Source organism: Daphnia magna, linkage group LG2 (genome assembly GCF_020631705.1).
Source record: "Daphnia magna isolate NIES linkage group LG2, ASM2063170v1.1, whole genome shotgun sequence".
In the NCBI taxonomy this organism is placed as follows: domain Eukaryota; kingdom Metazoa; phylum Arthropoda; class Branchiopoda; order Diplostraca; family Daphniidae; genus Daphnia; species Daphnia magna.
The window spans coordinates 1,212,206-1,230,225 of record NC_059183.1 but is presented as its reverse complement, the minus strand read 5'-3'; the positions used below and the strand labels follow the sequence as shown (position 1 = coordinate 1,230,225).

Sequence of the window (18,020 nt, the reverse complement as noted above, 5' to 3'; positions counted from 1 at the left end):
ACAAACAAACAAAACAAAAAATACGTTTCTCTACCAATCAATGCATTCGAGCAGCGAAAATGCGCTAATGTTATTTGATAGAGTTTTTCGTTCGGTATGAAATTCGTTTGACGCTGGTTGTAGTATGTCAGCCTGCGTTGCCGCACACACTCGCAGACACAACAGTCATGACGGAAATAAACAATTCCTGGCGTGAAATGATCCGGAATCACTTCCCTTTTCTCCATATGCCGAACTGCTATTCACAGAAAAATCTTCTGTTGGGTGCTAATGAGCTTTGACAGGAAGGAGAGGGGGCGTGAGGGACCCTCCTGAAAGATGTTGGCATACCTCCATCGCGCCTCAAAGTATTACCTTACCCACCAAAGTCATCTCCTGAATGAGACAGTCCCCTCTTTCTTTTTCTTTTTTTGCTGTCCTATTATTTTCCAACCAATTTAGTCCCCCCCCCCCACTGTCCGTCGTCAGTGTCTGCCAATGTATCTTGCGGAATGTTGGTTTGCCTCCGCATGATTGCCCATTGATTTCTCTTGAAAAGGTATTTCAGGATTTAGGAAAATCGGTTTTTTGTACATCTGCCAATTGACTGCAAAGGACTTGTTTGAGACTTAGGGTTCTACGATGCGATTGAAGATGTTCTAAATATAGAGATAGGAGATCTTTGAAGATCTTGTGAGACACATAAGGGCGCCGTTTTAACTACGCAAGAAGAAGCGTCTAATTAACGAGCGGCTCATGTGACACTTACAGACTGTGTTGTACTGTATATACATGTGATAGTGGAAACGCAACAACTGATGCGACTCGGCGGCTAAAACAGCGATCAGAGCCAACACGAAGGAACAACAGATATATCTTGAATGTTTTTGAGAAAGAAAAAAAAATCTAGAAAAACATAACTCTGGGAGGAACGCCAAAAAAAAAAATTGGGGAGAGAGGGTGTCATTATTCTTAATATTCATGTTGTTACGTGGCATCCCACAAATTAGGGAACACTGCGGTTAAATAACAGACTGTAGAAACATGTACAGTTTGATAGGCAGGATTCTTTTAACAGAAGATAACCTTTTCCCTTTCAAGAAATGAATCATCAATTAGTGAATAAAAACAAACTTTGTCTGCTAATTTAAAGATTTATTGACTGCTGTTAATAAGGCCAAGACAGTTGGCACTGAAATGCAGAGCTGGCAGTAAAAGTGACAGAAACGACCATCTAGTTGCTATACAGTATAAGCCAACAGATAATGAAGGCTTCCTCGTTCTGTAATATATATATAGGTCTATACTCGTATAGGGACTAAAAGGCAGACGAGCCAAACGTTTAGACCGTTTCTAAAAAGATATTTGCAGCTTTGGTATGCGTGAAACGCCGCGGCTTTCTGCTGGATCCGCGCACAGACGAGTGGCATTTAACACTATGAGTGTGTGACAGATGTCAGAGGAAACCAACGCCTACGGTCTATGCTTGGCTTCACTTTGCCAGCGCTTCTAAAAGCAACATCACCCTTCTAGGTTTTCTTTTATTTAGGCCATTGCTCTTTGCTGAATGCCAGACCTAGACGACAAGAGAGACCTCCGGCGTTGTGACAGAGCATCCGCATATCACGTTAATTACGACCACATATTTACCAACACGTGTAAGTGATACATCATTTTCGTTTTTCAAGTTTTTTTTATTGCGGTTCTTCTATAGTCAAATTAAAATGTACACATAATTTACATAAACACATAAACGTGCCACGACAAAAATACAAAATACAGAACAACAATATTTAAAAAAAAAGGGAGAGATACTGCAGGTGCTAATGATTATTGATGACCGTCATCAGTGGGTTTCTTTACAACAGTCTTTGCTCGTTATCGAAGCCTCTTCTTTTGGATCGTTTGTTCATTGAAGAAACAAAAATCGAAAACGAGGGGCTCTTATTCTTGGTGTTGCATCATCTCGTCATCGTCGTCTTCGTCGTCGTCCATCGCCATTGTTGAGTGATTGTAGAGACCCTGGGCCATCAACTGGAGCGCCAGAGGGTTCTTTTGTCCGGAGGCTTTCTTAATCTTTGCCCTCTTGTTTTGAAACCAAATCTTGATTTGATTCTCGTGTAGTTGCAGCTCACGCGCTAAATCTTGACGCCGCTTCTCGGTTAAGTAGCGGTTCTCCGTGAACTCACTTTTTAACCGGGCCAACTGCTCCGAGGTGAAGGCCGTCCGTGGCCGTTTCTCTTCCGCCTTGCGGTCCTTTTTCGTCCGTATCCGACGTGCCCTAGGACCTATCATACATAAATTTATTCGACCGATTCTTCATCGCAATTGCACCGCATCCAATTGGCAACGACATTTCACACAAAGAAGGGAACGAGAAAACGCATCCATTTCGTACAGTGAAGGGGGATGCCACTCTAGAATACAAATATTGCTTTTCATATCGTTATAGATCAATCCGATGGTGATCATTTAAAACTTGTTGAAAGCGTCAACGTCGATATCAAGAAAGATTTATATCCGAATTTTTAATTTGAAGTAAGGGACCTTTTATGACGCCCCCAACAATGTGTCCCTTTCTACAGGATATTGTGCAACGATAGATTCTCCAAAAAAGAAATCGTTATCGGCGAAAAAAATCCATCATGACGTTTTTATTTTACTTGGAATTTCTACAGCTGCTATTTGTTTCGATTGTTGCGCAGTAAATTTCCATTGCTCAATTATCTTTTTAGTTCAAAGATTCGATTAGTTGGCCAATCCGTAATAGAGTCATAGCCAATTCTGCGAAGGTAAATGCTCCGCTTAAATGGGTGGTGAACGCGACAAGAGGACAGCGGGAAAACTCAACGGGAGACCACGGAGTCGGACCGTTATCTGTTTTTTTTTAAATGTCTGTATCTATCTGCTCGTGTGTTTTACCGCGTCCAAGATGCTGATTGCTCGATCTAGCTCGGTGGAACGGTATATATAGGACTCAATTTCTAAAAACATTGCGTGTATACAGCTTTATTGGATGCCCGGACAAAATGATTAACTCATGGACTAATGAATTCGTTTGGGAATGTAATGGCACTTTGATATCGAAACCCCGCTGTTGGCGTCCTTCTGCTTGTTTAATCTTTTCGTATATGTGTAATGGCCCAATGTCTCTTTTTTCTCTCGCTAATTGCGCAGCCATTTCCTCTTAGCCTGTAATAACTTTATCACGACTGTCTAACGAACTCAAATTACTTTTTCATATCCCCCTGTTGGCCAAGCGTTCTCTTTTCTCAAGGCCACACACAGAGGCAACAAATTCATATGTCTGCATATATATATGTGTAGCGATGCAATCGTGCCCTACCTGAAAGCACACCTCATAGCCATAGCAACAACAACAGTCACAATTGTCCGCTAGCCACAAAACGAGTTTTGCAACCGGCCTCATACAGATCCGTTTACGCTTTTTCTGTAATGCTATACGACACACGAAGTTATAGGTGGCTTTTATATATACACCGCATAGAAAACGGGATAAAATGAGACGTTTGGTTTAAGTATTACAAAACTCCCGTTGTTCAAACTCATTATGCTATTAATTGCCGATGAGTTGCAAATAACCCAACATTCCTACATAATCTTCACTGATATATAGCGAAAATGATGGATGGCATAGTCATCCTTATGCTCCGCGGAGCCGAATCTAATGAAATGCAGTTCAATGGTACTGATCGAATGACAACGCAAAATCGAAAAACAAAAAAGGAATTTAGAGGAAAATGAATTTCTCGAAGTGTGAAAGAAGAAATATTCTCTCTGTGGACTACACAGACGGAAGAAAAAGAGGAAATGACTAGATTAAAGCTGGCCTTGTTGCTTGCGCACAGAATAACTAAATGTATGGAAGACCACCCAACTAGTGCACAACAGTGACGGTGGCGCACAATCAAATAAATACTGTAGAAAAAAAAAATAATATTGTGTAGGAAAAGCAAAGGAAAGAGAGAGGGGAGCAGCTATAGAATTTAACAATTACAGGTGACAGCGTCGTGGGCGCCGTGGCCGCCACGCAGGGCCCAACGCCACGGGGAACATGACAAAGTGACGTTACCGCACCACTGGGGGTAGCTCGACCGCTTCTTTTTCCTTTTCATGTAAACTAAATTACTCCCCCAGAATAGATATTAAAGGGGGGGTGGGGAACTACTGGGAATTTACAGGGAAATTCGCCCAGCGCGTTCTTCCACACCGATAGAAAAGAACAAATTCTGCGTATAGGCGAAATGTTTGAATGCATAGAAATGTTACATAATTCTTTTTTTTTTAAATCAACACACATAGTCACATTTAAAACCTATCACTGTTTTACCTGCAGACTTGAAGGGTTTTTTGGGCATTTTGAACAGGTAAAATGAGCAATCAGAGGATTTGGATGAACTGAAAATCACTTACTTCTTCCTGCAAGGAGAGAGAAAAAAAAGATAATTAATTGGTCGTTCAGGTTCATTTACAATATTTTAAGGTTTTAAGTAATACGACATTAGAATAAATCGAAACATCCTAATTTATCTTATTCTTTTCTGTTGTTTTTTTTCAACAATTATACCATTACCAGATCGAACACGTTTTCCTCAAGTAACAAAAACGAGCTTGCGGTGATTACGACATTCAATACAAAAATTAAATAATGCCATTTTTCTCGCTTGGTATTTTTACGTTATTTTTGGTTGGAAGGAAACTGTACTTTAACGTTTTATAGCCTAACCCCCTAGGACCATACGCACACAATACGGGTGGATGTCTCGACACTGGAATCGTTCTGTACGATCTCCACAGGGAGAGCGGAGTTGAAAACTGGGGAGTTAAATATGTGTGGTATCTTCATGGCTGCCCCCTCGTTCGAATATTTGACATCTTTTGAATGCTGAACGCCTAGCCATTCATTATCGCCATGCTCAACATTTTGTCAGGACAATTTTCTAAGACTTCCTGTCTTTACAAGAAACGTTGATTATAAGAAGTAAAGAAAAAATCTATAAATAAAGCGGCTAAACATAACGTAGACATGAGGCTGTTAGACTCTCAATGGTTAACTTCGTAAAAGGCTGAGGACGGTATTAAAGCGACAAAGTACAGGGTAATTCATGTAATGAAAAACGTTACGGAAAGTTTGGCTTGTTTGATCAATTCTAGTCCAAGAAAATTCTATACGTGCGTTTGCAATTCATTTATCGGTTAAATTCCCACGAAACCAAAAGTGTGGTCTGCTGGCTGTTGCGTTTACATTTCCAAGCCACAAAAGAGACCTACCGCATCGGTGTCAACACAAGAGTACTGTTGCCGTTTGATGCTAAAGCATGACAATGACCGTCTATATAAACTAGTAATGCGATGCAAATGAAACTAGTGCCAAGCGTTGCTTGTAGCTGGGGCTGTATGTATTTCAATAAATAGGAAACTTCAGCAGGAAAATACGTGCTCCGCCGAGCGTGAATTACATCTAAACAACTATCGCTTTTGTGTCAACTGGAGAGCAGTTGGGTGAAAGAGTGGGAGGTCCGACACACAGTAATCACTCAGCGAATAAAAGTGGGAGGCAAACAATTAAAATCTTTGAAGCAAAACACCTGATGGTCTCATTAAGAAACGAACGCACGCGCACGCCAGTTTCTATAAATTAAATCTCTTTAAAACGAAAGACAAACTTAAAAAAAAAACAGGGCTTTCATACAAAACGTGAAGAATGCCAATAATGGCACCTTCCATAGCTGTGGGGCTTTTAGTTGATTCTTTACAAAGGTATACCATCTAGGTAACGCAGTCAACTTTATGGTCCCGTGAACGTTAATTCATCAACCATGAGACAATCGAGTCTCATTCTGTTGCAGCCCTTACAATCATTTATTGTTGAAATGCTGTGTTGTTTTATCAGCAGCTAATGGTCAAACGATTTCCGGTTCTCATTCAAAACTTTCGAGAAGCATTTCGAATGGAGTCACTCAACCTTAGACTTGAACAAATGATTCAAACAGAAGCTAAACTTTTTTGTTTTTTGCTAAAAGATGGGATGGAATGCTTGAATAAAATCTATACGCAGGAGAGACCACCAATCAAGAGCAGTTCTGGCACTTGATCTTTCATTGCCTGTGCATCTAGCATATATATACGTAACTACGCATGGGTTCCGATGCCGAGGACATGAAGTCCTTAAGTAGGCTATAAAGGCGTATAGGTTGGACAAATGATTCGTCTAATAGCCAAAAACAACATCGAACCGGCAAAGATGGATTACGTCATTGATAGAAAGGTATTTCAGACTGTCTTGATCTAGAATTATGTTTTGGTTCGTTTCCACTTTCGAACCGCAGTCGCCCGGGCAAGGTCGAATATTAGCAGATATTTTGGATCTAAATTGAGCTAGGCCCTAATTGATTCTCTCCGACTGGCCTTGGTTGAACGCTATAAAAATGGTTTACAGCAGTTTAATGTTCATGACACCGATTCGTGTGTAGAATCTGGTCAAAATCCTGTTCTATTCTTTATCCTTGCCCGTGACAATAAATTGATTTTATAATACTGTATAAATAGGGTTTTTTTGTTTTTTTTTGTTTTTCATCCGTTGAGAAATGTGTGGAGCGTGTTGAGTATTTAATTGGATGCGACACGGGAGTCCAAGTATAGGTCTCGTCGAGGTTTAGCAGCAGAACACCACCGACGAGTCTTTGTCGGTTCGTATGGCCCCATCTCTTTCTTTTAGCCACCCTCTTTCCGTTCGTCATAGTCTACATAGCACGTTCCTCTCTCCGGGTTACGTCTCTAATGCCTCATAATAAACGCTTCGTCATCTAAAAAAAAAACGCTCTTCATGAATTGTAAAACTGGTAACACCTGGGTCTAGATCATCATTACTAAATGGACGCTTGCGCATGATTTTAGACCTTATCTGGAAAACAATTTTTGATGTAAAGATTGTCTATACGTTCCACCACGTGGCTATCATTAATTACCTGTATCAATTATCTTTTTTCAATAGCACAGTTGTAGATAGGCCTCGCATTTTATTTTTCCTTACCAAATGCTTCTTTTTTATTTTCAGGGCCTTTCAAATCTTTGCCTATCGTTCGGTCTCAAAAAATTCCTATCGTTCCCCTCTGGCATCAAAGTAGACTACAAACAGTGTCTTATATGTATTTTCTTAAATTTATTTATTGATAAAATTCTATATGAATGCCTTGATATTGCCGCAATTGCAATATTGCGTATGAATAACTAATGAGTAATCGCACAAAGACTGAAATAGAAAGGTTTCCCAATTAAGGGAAAATAATGCAATACTTTAAATCCTTTCTACTTATTCCATTGCAATTTGTAATGTTCATGTTGTCGTAATATAAGTTTGCTACAACATTGCAATATCAGATTGTGTTGCAATGAACAGGCACTCCAACTGACGTTAAAAAAAAGCACCTGACTTCCGAATGTATTTAAAAAGGTACTGCAGATGAAAAATTGGCTGCAATAATAGAGATGTACACTTCTAGAAATTCCCTTTTTTTGTATACTGTAACATATCTTGTGTTTGCATTTGAAAAAGCCATGTGTACATATCGTCGTCGCTAAACGCAAAAATCTCTTTCAAGATGAACCGGATTTCACAGCCACTTCTAAAAGTAGCGCCTAGCTATGAAAAGAACACATAACTAGGGAAGCTCACGGCAACAGCTGTTGGCAATAAATCAAGTCTTTTTATCGAAACATGTTACTTGTCAAAATTTCGTTCCATCGGAATTGAATGAAATCTTTTAGGCAAGAGCGCAAGCCCAAGAAAAAAAAAAAAAGGCCAGAAAAAAATGTTTGACGTGGATAAAGTGAAGCAACACGAGTTGAATGAATGAGAATCTTTAAAAAGGTCGATCTTAACGATAATTCAAAGCCCCTACATTCAGTGTATAACACACATGTAACGTACCACACGACCAGCACAAGTCGCGACGTGTAACTAGAACCTCTGTTCTCCCCTCTTGGAGGGTGCTGCTGGTAGATTTAATCATGTTGTCATATTTTGTAGAAGAACCTGGGTCTTGTGAACAATGGGGACATGTGTGGCCAACACCAAATTTCACTAGAACATCATTCAAGTCGTGTCGCCTTTTCTTAAGCTACACCTGATGCTCTACCATGGATATTATAATAGAAATTACTCCAATGGCTGTGTAAATGCAACATAAAGCTAATTGCGCTTACGATGCAGGGTGAACTATTCGAATGACATAAGAGTTTCAAAGCAAAAGTGAAACAAGAGAAAACGGAAACAAGTTTATCTTTATTTTTTCTTATTGTCAGTGAGAACTCGTGTTCCGTGAAGTAACACACATTTAGCCACTAAATTCACGAGCTGTAAAAGTTGAAATAATTCTATAAACTTTGGGGTTGATTAACGGTTCGTAAAAAAAAAAGTTTTACGACACCAGATGACACGACACAATAAATTTGCCATCACGTAATTTTGGGCGGATGTTATGTAAACAGACACTAAAAACCCGAAAAGTTCCTTTTAAAAGAAACATCCTTCGTTTGGGCAAACTTTTTAAAGACCAAACTAGCACCGTCTTCGTTTCACAGAAAAACATATATTTAAGAAATGGAATGAAAATATAGCAGATCAATTGTTCCCCATTTGTGAAATTTGCAAGACCATCACAAACTTTCTGAAGCCTTATGTTATACCTTCCGCATTTGCGGATTAGATTTTTTTGAACCTTAGGCCAACGCTTAACTGATTGATTTTGCCATCAGTTGCGCATTCTAACATAAATTTCTTTATTTGATACGTATATTAACATATAGGATATCCTTATATCTATCGTAAAGATCAAGCCAATTCTATATACGAGAAAAATTTAGGGAACTATCGGTCTATAGTTAATGATTTCTTCTTATAATTGTGTTAGTTAAAACTGTTAAAGGATTGTTACCGGAAGATGGCCGATCGGAGTATCGGGTGCAGTAAACCCATGCTGGCCACAGAGCTTCCTTGTCACCGCCGCTGCCTCCCGAAGATGTTTGCTGTTGATTGGCACTTCCCCCACTAGATCCGCCACCAGACGCAAGTTCGTTGTTGCCGACGGAACAAATCGACCCACCAACCTGATGCGTTCCAACAATGAAACAACTGATTAGGTATTTTACAATACAATAGATACTGAAGTCTATCTATATCTCAAAGCCACTACTCTATACAGCTACATTTAAGGGCTTGTATCGCTTTTTGCATTTTGAAATCACATCAATGTCTAATGCTTTTCTGTATGGCAAATTGAACGCCGCAGTTTATTGGCAATGGATTTCCTATAGCTAGTGATAGCCCCGAGGCTTAATGAGACACTGTTTTAACTTTTCAGCGCTAAAAGGGATCTAATCGGCACATTGATCAAAGCAGGTGTGTCTACAATTGAACGTTTTTGTCTGTTCCAAAACAATGAATTCCTGATTGAATTCCTGATGCAAATCGAAAGAGAATATAGAGCTTACGGAAACGGATCGAACCGGACTAGCAGACGAGTTATCATCGGCGCTACTTGAGTGAAGTGACGGGCTTTGTTGAGACGCTGACTGTTTCTCGGGACACCAGTCCCGCACTTAGTCGATGACCGGGATCCGGAGGCGACGCAGAATTGCGAACGCTCAGATCGATAGCTTTGCTTCCGGTCGGTTGATGGTGTCCCTTATGCAATTGTTGAGTTTTGGCCTTAGCGCTGGCAGCGACAGTTGCCGATGCTAACGCAGTAAGAGGATGAGACGTCGCTTGCCGGTTGTCATGAGATCGGCCGGTGAGCGCTCCGCCAGACGGCGTTGGCTGATGGGGTAACCAGTTCTTGCCATTAGCTCCACCGAGATATTTGTCCGTGCAATTTTCGACTAGATTGAGAGCCGTTGGATGATGCTGCGCTTGATGAGCGAGCAACATGCTATTGAGTTGGTGCGGATGTGTAATGACTTGCGCCACAGAAGCGTGATGAGCCGCCAGTTGGTGTTGATGATAGTCGATGGATGAAGCCGGCAGCGGCCGTGGCTGCCAGGATCATTTGGCGTGCCGCAGCCAGGAACGGCAACTGATGAAAAGCCCCTAAGAAACTACCAGTAGCACTCGCTGAGGAACTCAACTGCTGCTGCTGCTGAATCAGCTGATGGTGGTGCGTATGAAACGCCACGGCCGCGGCCGATTCTGCCGGGTTCATCCGGCCGAACTCCGGATTGAGGATATTGTCAATTGAGAATTTGATTATATTCGCGGCTGATGCAACTGAGTCTTTATCGTCTTCGGAAATTCCATTCATGTCGCGGTTTTCATCTTTGAGACTTTCAGGCGAAGCGAATTCATCGCCCGAGTGTTGATCCGCTGGTGGAGGAGTAGTTCCACCGACACTTAGCTCTTCGTCCGACACCAGGTTATCCGACTGATGATCACTTATGGCATTGTTGGCCTTAAAGTGCCTCAAACTATGATGCCGAATCACTGGGCTTTCGTCAGCCATGGTGATAAGTTGATTGAATTTCACGATGCAACCGCTTTTTAATTGAAAGACATAAAACATACAAACTATACCATGAGCTTTGTTTCAGCCACGATCGTGATGCCTACTTGAATATCGAACAATGAACACTGAATAATGACGTACTGGCGTTCGTGGCGTCCATCAGCACCGTTAACAGTTAGTTACGAATCGGTTTGGATCATGGCAAGAGACTGCCGATCGGATGAACCAAACACTTACCAAGAGCCAATTTTCACAAAGAATAGAGAAGGTGGGACTTGTGTAATGGTTACTTGATGGGTGGGACGGTGGGGCGGTGACTTCCTGCGCCAACTTCGTAAGTCCCGCCCGTTAGTATTCCTGGGCCGACCTGGCCGACTCCGCCCTCACCCCCCCAAAGAAAAATCTTAGTGTTATCAAGAGGAACCCGACTTCAACAGCGGAGAGTTGAACGCATAGAGTAAGACACCCAGAATAGCTCAGCAATGGAGTTATATTCCTCTCTTCTCTGGAACAGTCGCGCTTTTCCCCCCCAAATCTCAACGCACTAGACTTTATCTTGACTATAACCGTCAACGGGACATCTGATTAGTTCTAGACGATTCACTTCATTTTCAAGGCATTCTCTGTTTTCGCTGCGTCCTAGCAGTTTTTGTTTGGTGACGTTGTTATTCTCGCAGGCTTTTTGATCTTCTTGTGGTAACCAAACTCTGTGAGAAGAGGATTTTAGTGTCCGCCTAAAATAAAAACACATCGCTTTCCTGTATTTTTAAGTCTCTTTTCTCCCCAAAGTTTAGTGTAAACGTTTAATTTTGTAACTGAGTAAATAATGTTAATTATTTTCTAACACGTATAAAACAGAAATTAAATAAAAAATCGTATTTTGATAAATTTTTGTGCGATGGTATTCAGACCGTCGGTCTCTTCTCCGCGTGGCTTTCATAGGCTGAGAATAATAATTAGCAATTTTGTTTTTTCCTTTTAAAAGATAGATAATCATACAACTGATGTTACAAAAGTGTAATTTGTAGACTGTGGTTGCATAGTGCATGTTATTTAAGTATAGCCAAAAATAACAAAGAAGAACGGGTTAGGGAATGTTTTTGTTTTGCCGTCGGAAAAAATAAAATAAAAAAAACATCGTACCGCTTTACGTTTTTAGGCTATGGCTAGCTCTATTACAAGCCGAGTGCTTTATCTTTTACTATCAGTACACTAATCTCACAACGAAAATCATCGGTTAAAAAATGATGATCTTTTGGAACGAGTTGCAGAACCACCTGGTTCGACTAGCATCCCCTTTTACTTTGTCTCGCTTTTCGTTATGCTGTGTAATGTATCCTTGTCTAAGCCAAGAGATTGAGTCTGATGTATATGACGAACAAGTCCGTGCCCTAATCGAAACACTAGATTACTGCCATAAGCCAGGGTGTCGCTAACTATAGCGAACGAGGGATCAGGGTGCCTTTCGCCACGCACACCTGCACCTGGGAGAGCCGTTACTTTGGCAATCTGAAACTCTTGCCTTTCATCTCGCCTAGTCAGCGTGTGCGCTAGTTTCCCAACGATGAAAGTTCGTTGCTAAATTTTCAATCATTTTGTTTTAGACGTAACGGGCTATTTATTTTTAACCAGAAAAAAAGCCAGCAGGCCACATGAAATTCGAATTTTTTTTTTTAAAGGTTGGCAACATTCAAACAAAATTCTACCTTTGACATCAAAGGGATCTATGGGGAAATCATGAGCTGATCCCAGTTCTCGCAGACGTATTGTATAACGTGTACTATAAACGCAATATAGCGAGTCAGACTTACTCATTTATACTATATAGCTTTGCATGCAGTAAAAAATGAGAAAACTTTGTGTTTCTGTAATTTCTAGCCCCAGCTGCATCGATCCAATTTCCGTGACTGTCGGTTTGAATTACACACACAAACGAATAGCGCAAAGGCTCTCTGTTTGCGTCTATATGCCGTGTAATCATGTACTTAATGATCTCTGCACACTTTGAGATGCGTGACTCTTGGCGGCCAAACACCTCTCAGAATGCATTCGACTGATGGCATGTTGAACAACACGACGCCTATGCGTCCATTGTAACGAGACGAGTCATAACAATAAGAGAATCAATCACCTTGCTAGACACGAAACACAGCAATATACAAAATATAGTCTACAGCATATATCTATACGTCTACATTGCAGAGAATCTGTTCAGCGCGTTGGCTCCGGCAGCGCCCACTTTGGTAATATCCCCAAGCAAGGTCTTTGCACCCGGACAGCCACCAAATAGCAATCTTTATTATCAAGATGTTAATTTAGTCATACTTTTTTCTCGAGAGTCAAAATGCATGACACGGCATTGTAAATAATGCGCAATCTATTACCCACACGACATGGTTCTCGCTTATTCTTTTAGGCCCTTTATATACGTAGTTCTGCCAACAAACTAAAAATTGTTTATTTAACTTATATAACAGGGTTTTTTTTTTAAATTCTGGATTGAATTTCTTGCTTTAAAATATTAAGTTTCAAGTTTTAAAATTGATAGAGGACGAAGATAGACTGCTATTATAGAAAGCATGACTAGGCTATGTGTTGCCTTCTCATCGATTTGACGATATTGCAAATAAACCGTTCAAATTGCGTTATTTGTACATCACGCTTATATTCATCATTCCTTGCTGATAACTGTAAGCCCATTTAACTTTTTCACGTGTTGTGCGTGTTCTTTGACTTGCGTAATCAATATATTAGACGGAACTATAATATCTTCATTGTTTGAAGCAAGACGAGGAATGTGTAACAACGAGTTTGATGTCTCGTGGATGACCTCAATAGGGTTGAAATGAGAGCTGAAAAAATTGTAACAAGAAGGAAGCATAGCAGCCAGGTAATAGTTTGTATCCAACTTTCGTCGTATCGTTGTAGATATCTATAATTAAGCCAGGCTTGGTTGGACGTTCACAACTACAAGTCCATCGAGCCTTTTATCGACGGAGACCCTTGCGGCGGCTATGAGATTGCCCTATTTTAATTGACCCGCTCCTAGAACACGGGTGCCTTTTTACCTGCGCCCTAATGTGTACTAACCGTTGTGTATATGCATCAAAAAAGAAAAAAAAAAAAGCTAAACAGAATTGAATCCCAGCCCCTTAAGTCAACGGCGGCCATGTTGGAATCGGGTCTCGTCCAATCCAATGCCTCCGTCCACCATGATCAATCCAATCGAAACCACTCAGGTATATTTTCTATACCCAACCCCCCTCTCCTCCCTCGAGCCTTTTTTTTTATATTTCCCCTCAACACAATCAACGAACTGCTGCACACTATTCTTTACTTCTTCCGTTTTGCCAAGGTTGTTTTTATCTCACTGTTGCTGCCGAGCTCAATTAGGTTGAAAGGCAATAATTAAACCGTCTGGCTTGTGTCTTTTATACCGTTGCTGTCGCAGAATCTTCCAATTAAATACATTCTCCGTCAGCGTTTGACTTGTAATAGTGTAACATTTCAAACGAAATGACACGGTCCGCTGATTATTAATCCGGCTAAAGGAATTTACACAAGGGAACGTGAGAACGTGTGTCAAAGTCAGTCAAATTGAACGTTCTCATGTGACCAATGAAGTCTTTGCATAATACTGGTACCTTGAAACTAAAACAAAAAAATTAGAATCCACAGCTAATTGAAATTAAATATATAAGTAGCCTAACAGATAGAGAAAAATTGATACAAAAAAATATACATTTTTAATTCGATCACTGTTGCTTTACAACTGGCGTCCCACAATAATTTCGCGAATTTTTTCCATACTGGATTAAAGACAGCTGAGTCATCAAGTACAAATAAAGATGCGCCCAAGAAAACATCCAAAAGTGACGAACAGGTTTGGCTTTTGGAAAAAGAAAAAAGGTAAATAGCTGGTACCGGAACCGTGAATCAAAATAGCAGATCGCAGTCCTTAGATATACGCATTACTTCAATATGGATAAATAATTTCGTTTGATTTGATTCGTTTCATTGGTACAAAATCAAACGCATGCTCAAAAATAATTTTAGAGAATTTATTTTTGGAACAGTGGAGTATAAAAATTCTAGTCGCGCGACAAGCCTTACGGTTACGTATTATAGAAGATGCCTCAGCTAACTAGGAAATCCACACCCATTTCTTACAGTAGACTTTGTTTTTCACTGTTTCTCTCATCGCGTATCATTCAAATTTCTGAATTAGCCCGCCTGAACGCCATCTCTGGAGCAAGCGCAGCTTAGGACCAAGTTTGTAACTCAACTTTGTCCAAATGTTATTTAGCATCGCTAGATGGAATTCTAGAAACCTCAAGGGAAACCATATTGAAGCCGCTAGGGGGATGATGCCACAGCCATTCCCCGCTTATTGGACTCATATACTCAAAATTGAACGCTGATTTCGAGAAAATTATCCATTTCCATATCAAATCAGTCATTTTTTAAATATAATGAATAATGGTTGCTATAACACGCTAACGCTGTAGCGTGCTGGCACAAATTTTGATGCACTGTTTTTTACGTTTACTGTTGAAAATTCACCTACGACGATCAAAACTAAGTCGATTTTCATGATCCCCGTTCAAAAAATGGATTTTTCCCTAAACCTAGATTTTTGCAAAAAAAAGAAAAAGTGGGAAGGCTTTTAGAAAATTTTGCTTTAAATACATAATTTAGATTCAAAATTGAATGAAAATCACGATAATTAGGTTTATTTTTCTAATGGTCTTATAGTTTTGCATTTAAATGTTAACAACCATAATTTAAGTTGGTGCGCTAACAGAACTGTTTTCTTTAATTTTTAAAACGGCTAGTTTAACGAGAAAACCAATGACTAAATCGAAATCAGCGTTCAATTTCGATTATGCCGTGTGATTTTTGGAGAATTTCAAGAGATGTCGTTTTTGGCCGATTTTGACAAAAATGGGAAGGCTATACCCTTACCACTTTTTCATTTTTGGCCAAATTTCAAATTTTGCTTAAAGTACATGATTTAGATTCAGAATTAAATGAAAATCATGATAATCAGGTTTATTTTTCTACTGGTCTTATATTTTTGCATTTAAATGTTAAAAACCATAAACTAAGTTTGTGCGCTAAGCCGCTAACAGAACTTTTTTCGCTAATTTTTAAAACGAAAAGTTTAATGAGAAAACCAATCAATAAATCGAAATCAGCGTTCAATTTCGATTATGCCGTGTGATTTTTGGAGAATTTCAAGAGATGTCGTTTTTGGCCGATTTTGACAAAAGTGGGAAGGCTATACCCTTCCCACTTTTTCATTTTTGGCCAAATTTCAAATTTTTCTTTAAATAGATGATTTAGATTCAGAATTGAATGAAAACCACGATAATCAGGTTTATTTTTCTACAGGTCTTATAGTTTAGCATTTAAATGTTAAAAACCATAAATTAAGTTGGTGCGCTAACAGAACTGTTATCGTTAATTTTTAAAATGGCTAGTTTAACGAGAAAACCAATGACTAAATCGAAATCAGCGTTCAATTTCGATTATGCTATGTGATTTTTGGAGAATTTCAAGAGTTGTCGTTTTTGGCCGATTTTGACAAAAGTGGGAAGGCTATACCCTTCCCACTTTTTCATTTTTGGCCAAATTTCAAATTTTGCTTAAAATACATGATTTAGATTCAAAATTAAATGAAAATCACGATAATCAGGTTTATTTTTCTACTGGTCTTATAGTTTTGCATTTAAATGTTAAAAACCATAAACTAAGTTGGTGCGCTAACAGCACTGTTTTCGCTAATTTTTAAAACAGCTAGTTTAACGAGAAAACCAATGACTGAATCAAAATCAGCGTTCAATTTCGATTAAGCCATGTGATTTTTGGAGAATTTTCAGAGTTGTCGTTTTTGGCCGATTTTGACAAAAATGGGAAGGCTATACCCTTCCCACTTTTTCATTTTTGGCCAAATTTCAAATTTTGCTTAAAATACATGATTTAGATTCAGAATTGAATGAAAATCACGATAATCAGGTTTATTTGTCTACTGTTCTTATAGTTTTGCATTTAAATGTTAAAAACCATAAATTAAGTTGGTGCGCTAACAGAACTGTTTTCGTTAATTTTTGGAGTTTAATGAGAAAACCAATCAATAAATCGAAATCAGCGTTCAATTTCGATTATGCCGTGTGATTTTTGGAGAATTTCAAGAGATGTCGTTTTTGGCCGATTTTGACAAAAATGGGAAGGCTATAACCCTTACCACTTTTTCATTTTTGGCCAAATTTCAAATTTTGCTTAAAGTACATGATTTAGATTCAGAATTGAATGAAAATCACGATAATCAGGTTTATTTTTCTACAGGTCTTATAGTTTAGCATTTAAATGTTAAAAACCATAAATTAAGTTGGTGCGCTAACAGAACTGTTATCGTTAATTTTTAAAATGGCTAGTTTAACGAGAAAACCAATGACTAAATCGAAATCAGCGTTCAATTTCGATTATGCCATGTGATTTTTGGAGAATTTCAAGAGTTGTCGTTTTTGGCCGATTTTGACAAAAGTGGGAAGGCTATACCCTTCCCACTTTTTCATTTTTGGCCAAATTTCAAATTTTGCTTAAAATACATGATTTAGATTCAAAATTAAATGAAAATCACGATAATCAGGTTTATTTTTCTACTTGTCTTATAGTTTTGCATTTAAATGTTAAAAACCATAAACTAAGTTGGTGCGCTAACAGAACTGTTTTCTTTAATTTTTAAACAGCTAGTTTAATGATAAAACCAATCAATGACTGAATCAAAATCAGCGTTCAATTTCGATTATGCCATGTGATTTTTGGAGAATTTTCAGAGTTGTCGTTTTTGGCCGATTTTGACAAAAATGGGAAGGCTATACCCTTCCCACTTTTTCATTTTTGGCCAAATTTCAAATTTTGCTTAAAATACATGATTTAGATTCAGAATTGAATGAAAATCACGATAATCAGGTTTATTTGTCTACTGTTCTTATAGTTTTGCATTTTAAATGTTAAAAACCATAAATTAAGTTGGTGCGCTAACAGAACTGTTTTCTTTAATTTTTGGAGTTTAATGAGAAAACCAATCAATAAATCGAAATCAGCGTTCAATTTCGATTATGCCGTGTGATTTTTGGAGAATTTTCAGAGATGTCGTTTTTGGCCGATTTTGACAAAAATGGGAAGGCTATACCCTTCCCACTTTTTCATTTTTGGCCAAATTTCAAATTTTTCTTTAAATAGATGATTTAGATTCAGAATTGAATGAAAACCGCGACAATCAGGTTTATTTTTCTACTGGTCTTATAGTTTAGCATTTAAATGTCAGAATTGAATGGAAATCATGGAAAGCAAGTTTATTTTTCAATTGTCCTTATACTTGTTTAAAACTTTACGTAAACAACAAAATAAGTTGGGGTGGTAACAATACTTTATTCTCTTATATTTTAAAATCGGCTAATTTAACGAGGAAACTATTTACTTAATCGAAATTAGCGGTCAGTTTTGATTATACTG

The 18,020-nt window shown here is 38.8% G+C and overlaps 1 protein-coding gene across 1 annotated transcript; it reads right to left on the bottom strand.

Moving 5' to 3' along the window:
- Positions 1-1,652: 1,652 nt before the first annotated feature.
- On the bottom strand, positions 1,653-10,733 carry LOC116916223 (segmentation polarity homeobox protein engrailed). The gene is given in 6 exon segments (XM_032921442.2): positions 1,653-2,267; positions 4,414-4,419; positions 8,937-9,108; positions 9,493-9,583; positions 9,585-10,015; positions 10,017-10,733. Coding segments are annotated over 6 exon segments (1,584 nt in total). The 5' UTR covers positions 10,557-10,733; the 3' UTR covers positions 1,653-1,923.
- Positions 10,734-18,020: the final 7,287 nt, after the last annotated feature.